General features: G+C 42.9%; 1 protein-coding gene across 1 annotated transcript; it reads right to left on the bottom strand.

Moving 5' to 3' along the window:
* Positions 1 to 4,785: 4,785 nt before the first annotated feature.
* On the bottom strand, positions 4,786 to 5,564 carry LOC149099958 (uncharacterized). Its single transcript, XM_089277600.1, has one exon. The coding sequence runs from the start codon at positions 5,562 to 5,564 to the stop codon at positions 4,989 to 4,991; it is 576 nt and encodes a 191-aa protein (XP_089133726.1). The 3' UTR covers positions 4,786 to 4,988.
* Positions 5,565 to 5,781: the final 217 nt, after the last annotated feature.

The raw sequence follows: 5,781 nt of genomic DNA, 5'->3' as shown, positions 1-5,781 counted from the left end.
TATCCTTCGTTTGTTCGTTGGTTTGTTTGTTCGTTCGTTCCTTCGCTCATTGTTCGTTCTTTCCTTCGTTTGTTGGTTCGTTTATTTGTTAGTTCTTTCCATCGTCTGTTTGTTGACTGGTTCGCGTATTCGTTAGTTCTATCCTTCGTTTGTTGGATTTTTCGTTCATTTGTTTGTTCGTTTTCAACACAGCTTTGACGTCAGAAAAAGAAATGTGGAACGTGTTAAGACAGAACCTTGCTAAAAGTTAAGGGTACAATTTATTGGTCATTGACTTTATCTTCAAGTGGTGGCTCCTAAAGGAGCCGTTTTAGTTTTAAGTATGTGAAGCGTAAGCTCACTTAAGCACGCTCGCCTCTGATTCGTCTGGCCAACTGGATATCCTTTGGCATAATGGTGACACGTTTGGCGTGGATAGCGCACAGGTTGGTATCCTCAAACAAGCCCACTAGATAGGCTTCACTGGCCTCTTGGAGAGCTAGGACGGCAGAGCTTTGAAAGCGCAGGTCCGTTTTGAAATCCTGCGCAATCTCTCGCACAAGACGCTGAAAAGGCAGCTTGCGGATGAGTAGTTCTGTAGATTTCTGATAACGGCGAATTTCTCGGAGAGCAACTGTTCCGGGTCTGTAACGATGAGGTTTCTTGACACCACCAGTAGCAGGAGCGCTCTTCCGGGCTGCTTTTGTAGCTAGCTGCTTACGAGGAGCTTTTCCACCAGTCGATTTTCGAGCCGTTTGCTTGGTACGAGCCATGACTGAAAGTAGAGATTTGACGTTTTGAAAGCGATCAAAAAGTTTTGATTTGTTTCACCACCATTGAGTAAAATCGATTTATAACAGAAAGCCCGTGATCCGATTGGCTGATTAATGACGCATGTGATTGGCTGTGAGAAATTTGCTTTTCTGTTGTGAAGAAGATGCGGCTGAACTTTCGATCTTAGGCAGCTTGTTGCTAGAAATTTGAAAATGACTCGAAAGCATGCGGAATATTACGGAATTGTGGGCACTGTGATATAGATATATATATATTTCCTGTTTAGTTTAAGTCTGACTTTGTTAACAAGAAATGAGAATTTCTCGTAACAGTTTTCCTTAACGGGCAAGTAAGTTATCCAAAGTAAGGCATGCCGAGTATAAATATTCATGAGACTGTCGGCAAAGCGTTCGCCTTTGCTTTGTTTTGAAAGTTACGTTTCCCGAGAGGTACAACTGGACAAACTAAAGCGCCAGCAAAGTCGGCAGGGTTCGTTAACTCGCAGTTTCGCTACTGGATTATCTAAAACAAGTCATGTCTGGACGCGGTAAAGGAGGCAAAGGTCTAGGAAAGGGCGGCGCTAAGCGTCATCGTAAAATTTTAAGAGACAACATCCAGGGCATAACCAAGCCTGCTATCCGTCGTCTAGCTCGCCGCGGTGGTGTGAAGCGTATCTCTGGTCTGATCTACGAAGAGACTCGCGGAGTCCTGAAAGTCTTCCTTGAGAACGTCATACGTGATGCTGTGACCTACACCGAGCACGCCAAACGAAAGACAGTGACAGCCATGGACGTGGTCTACGCTCTCAAACGCCAAGGACGTACTCTCTACGGATTTGGTGGTTAGGGAAGTGCCTGACTACAAGCTCCCCCTTAAAAAAACGGCTCCTTTAGGAGCCAACAAGTCTAACGAAAGTCCCGACCAGCAATAAATGCGATTCATTTTTAACAACAGCAACAAACAGTTCTATGTTGAACTTTAATTTGCGTTACCTTAGTGATGTAAAACAGAAGTTAAGAGTTGCAATAACAGCTGACATTTTTTTTGATCAAAGTTCTGTGTATGTAAAGTGTTGGGTTTTAGGTGTCGAGCGTTGATCAAATTAAGCGCTTGCAAACAAGGCCGTCGAGATAAGAGTTAAATTATGGTGTGTGTTTTCAAGACCAATCTGTTAACAATTTTAAGTTGGAATAGTCTTTCAGTAGGCAAATGAGATGACTGAGACAACTATAACTTTTTTTTTTATAAGAACGTTAAGGCTGAGATTAACCAAGATTTTAAGAACATTCTCCCAGAACATTCCTCGGGTTGAGAGTCGGTTAAGAACGTTTTTATTCCGCTACTCTGTCGATTAGATGACAAGCATAAAATAAGGGTGACAAAAAAATGTAAACTAACCCAACTACTTACGGGCACGCTTTGTATAACATTAACAATGGTTTTCCTATTGCATGACACACATCTCGGCTTGTAGTAATCAGCAGTAGTTCTTATTCATAACTGTTGCATTCTTTCTGTAGCACGCGCCAGCGAATATCTAGATTTGCAAACTGCATGATGAATACACCCACATAGTAAATAAGTTTACTGCCGGACATTTGGATTGCTCTTTCGCTTTTGCCGCCTTCCTGGCCGAACCGAGCAGGACCACTAGACAACGTCTCGAACACTCGTAGGTACTTATTAGATCTTGTAATAAAAGCCGTAGAGAATATATATGAAAGTCACACAAGAGATTAACTCGCTAAGACTGTTTTAAGTCACTTTTATCGACTTCCAGCTGATAAATATAATACACTGGACTTTCGGTTTAAAACCAACGCGCGCATGCCTAATTATTGTACGCCTTGTGTTTTTCTCTATGTGTGTACTGCAGGCAACTTTACATTGATTTCATTAGTTTTGTTTTGTAGTTGAAGCGAATGCCTAACAGGAGGTAGTTTTTGGTAACTTTGATGTATTGCTATAAGGCCGCTTATCTTTGTATTGGAACATGACTGTTATCAACATTTGGTGGCTCCTAAAAGAGCCGTTTTGAGTTTGTTATTAAGCTGGGAGCTTAATGTTGTTTCTTCTCCGCCTTCTTGGGTAGAAGCACTGCTTGTATGTTGGGAAGAACTCCACCCTGAGCGATAGTCACACCAGCAAGAAGTTTGTTTAACTCTTCATCGTTTCGAACGGCTAACTGCAGGTGACGAGGGATGATCCTGGTTTTCTTGTTGTCCCGAGCAGCATTTCCAGCTAACTCGAGAATCTCAGCACTCAGATACTCCAGTACGGCAGCCAAGTAGACTGGAGCACCTGCGCCGACACGCTCGCCGTAGTTGCCTTTGCGAAGGAGACGATGGATACGACCAACAGGAAACTGAAGTCCTGCCCGGGATGAACGGCTCTTAGACTTGGTGCCCGGAGCTTTGCCTTTTCCTCGACCTGTCATTTTCACTTTCTGAATGTTCTCTTTGCTTGTTATCTCTGGCAAAGTTGAGTTGAACGATTTTGTTCTAGTCTAGTCAGCCCGAAACTATGACCCGGATTTTTATTTGATTTTTCTTCAAATCAGAGGATCAAAGCGCACCAATCAAAACCGCGCCGTACTCCGAACAAAAGATAATTAGCAGGCAAAATGCGCTGTCGGTAGCGTCGGCCTATGGGTAGTTGTCAGTTAATGAAATAACCAATCGGCGAAAGGCAATTTCGATCCGCATACTAATTAATCCTCCTGGATAATTTGTAATAAATAGCAGTTAAGTTACCGTGGCATGTTCAAAGCTGATCTCATCGGATCATCTAGAATTCCAAACAATTTTTCAGAGAAGCCAGATAAACATGGCACCGAAAGTTCCAGCAGCAAAGAAAGGCGAGAAGCGAGCGGGAAAAACTAAGTCGGCGGCAGTTGATGGTTCGGCCAAGAAAAAGAGGAAGGGAAAGAGAAAGGAGAGCTATGCGATCTACATCTACAAGGTCCTTAAGCAAGTTCATCCCGATACGGGTATTTCTAGCAAGGCCATGGGTATCATGAATTCGTTTGTGAATGATATCTTCGAGCGTATCGCCAATGAGTCTTCCCGCCTGGCGCACTACAACAAGAAGTCGACCATCAGCTCCCGCGAGATCCAGACCGCCATCAGGTTGCTTCTGCCCGGAGAACTTGCAAAGCATGCTGTCAGCGAAGGCACTAAGGCTGTCACCAAGTATACCAGCAGCAAGTAAACATCGACTCCAGCGTTGATTCACAACAAAAACGGCTCCTTTAGGAGCCACCACATGTCATAAAAAGCAATGTCCAACGTGTCAGTTCTTTAGTTATTAATCCCTTCTGCTCCTTTAATCGCCACACTACACAAGGCTTTCTTTTAAGCTTTCAGATTTGAGATAACTATTAGATTTAAGAGAAATATATACATAGAGTTTTTGTGTGTGTGTGTTTTTTTTTTTTTGCAAAATAAAACTGTTTACAGCAATGAATGGCCCAGTTCAAGTTCTTTATGCTTTTCTTTATAAAGGATAGCTCGGAACGCTGCCTGTCAGTTTTTCACGCAAACTTTCCGTGTGCCGTCAACGTTTATCGTGGACTATTATAAGACTCCCCGCGAAAATCAACAAGCCAGTGGCACCTAATGTCATGTTCTCCGCGCGCGCATAATTTAACAGGCAGTTTCCGCGCGCTTAGCTTCCGTTTGTTACGTTGCAATGAACACTCGCACGAAGTATCATGTAATGGTTTTCACACTGAAGAAAGCCTATGCCCGAAGAGTTTGTAACTTTTCACAAGATGCTGAACCTTTGACATTTTTCAACCTTATCGGTTTTCAGTTTTTATTTTCTTTTGATTTTTTAGACCGAAGTTCACGGCTAAGTTCACGTTCTCCGCACGCGCTCGAGTGTTTCACTCCATCTCTGGTCAAGCATCAGAGAAACTTATTAAACAACGCTCAAGATCTCTTTTGTTTGGTTTTTTTTTTTTTGCGAGATCTATCTTACGTCTTATTGACAAGAGCATTTTCTTTGTAGCTTTCGGGCGTTGATCTTCGATTGCCTGTTTTTTTTTTTTTTTTATCCTGTGTGAGTGCGAGTGTGTGTGTTGCACCTAGTTTTACTTTGTTATTCCGTCAAATATATGGAGGGAAATATATGTTTTGTTTTTTTTTTTCAAGTTGGTCATTGCTTTTGTTTATTTGGTGGCTCCTAAAAGAGCCGTTTGGTTTACTGGACGCCGGGCGAAGATATCTCTTCGTTTACTTCTTCTTGGTCACCTTAGCTTTCTTGACTGCGGCCGGCTTTTTAACTTCTTTCTTTGTGCTAGGTTTCTTCGCAGCTACCTTCGGCTTTGTTGGTGACTTTGTGCCTGATGGCTTCTTGACTGCAGGCTTCTTGGACGTATCTTTCTTGGATGACGGACTTTTTGTAGAAGAGTTTTTCGTAGAAGAAGTCTCTTTCTTGGCCGCAGGTTTCTTTGTGGAAGCTTTCGTTGTAGCAGCGGGTTTCTTTGGCTTAGCCAGCGGCTTTTTACTCGGCGCAGCAGACTTTCTGGTCGGCTTTTTCTGCTCTTTTGGTAGCTTAAATGATCCTGAAGCTCCCACTCCCTTGGTGTGGATGAAGGTTCCATTGGCTGTACCCTTCTTCAGAGCTGTCTTGACGTGATGAGATGCTGTATCTCCCACCTTGTAGTTGGCCTTAACGTACTTCTCGATCGCTTGGCGTGAAGAACCGTTGCGATCTTTCAACGTGAGAATAGCAGTCTTAATCATCTCTTCGTATTTCGGATGTTCGGCAGGGGTTTTGGTCATCTTTCGCTTAGCGTTGTCTGACATTCTGCTAGTTTCTGTCGGTCTACTGAACTGTGAATTGTGTGACTCTTTCGAGAAATTCGAGGCACGTTGTTAGCATTGTAAGTTTTTACTTGTAAATGCGGACCGCAGAGAGAACAAGCCCGGCAAAGTTAGTAACGGACGTTGTTATTCTGTGTTTCTTTCATGCAAATACTTGGGAATAAATTGCTTGGTACACAGTTTTATTTGAGTTTTTCAT

The sequence above is a fragment of the Orbicella faveolata genome, unplaced genomic scaffold, assembly GCF_042242905.1.
Source record: "Orbicella faveolata isolate gen_17 unplaced genomic scaffold, um_ofav_v1 contig_46, whole genome shotgun sequence".
In the NCBI taxonomy this organism is placed as follows: Eukaryota; Metazoa; Cnidaria; class Anthozoa; order Scleractinia; family Merulinidae; genus Orbicella; species Orbicella faveolata.
Note: the sequence above shows the minus strand (reverse complement) of the source record. Positions and strands in the feature narration are given on the sequence as shown.

Bases quoted from the DNA above. Each gene is read 5' to 3' on its own strand.
- LOC149099958 (XM_089277600.1), bottom strand. From the start codon at position 5,564: ATGTCAGACAACGCTAAGCGAAAGATGACCAAAACCCCTGCCGAACAT.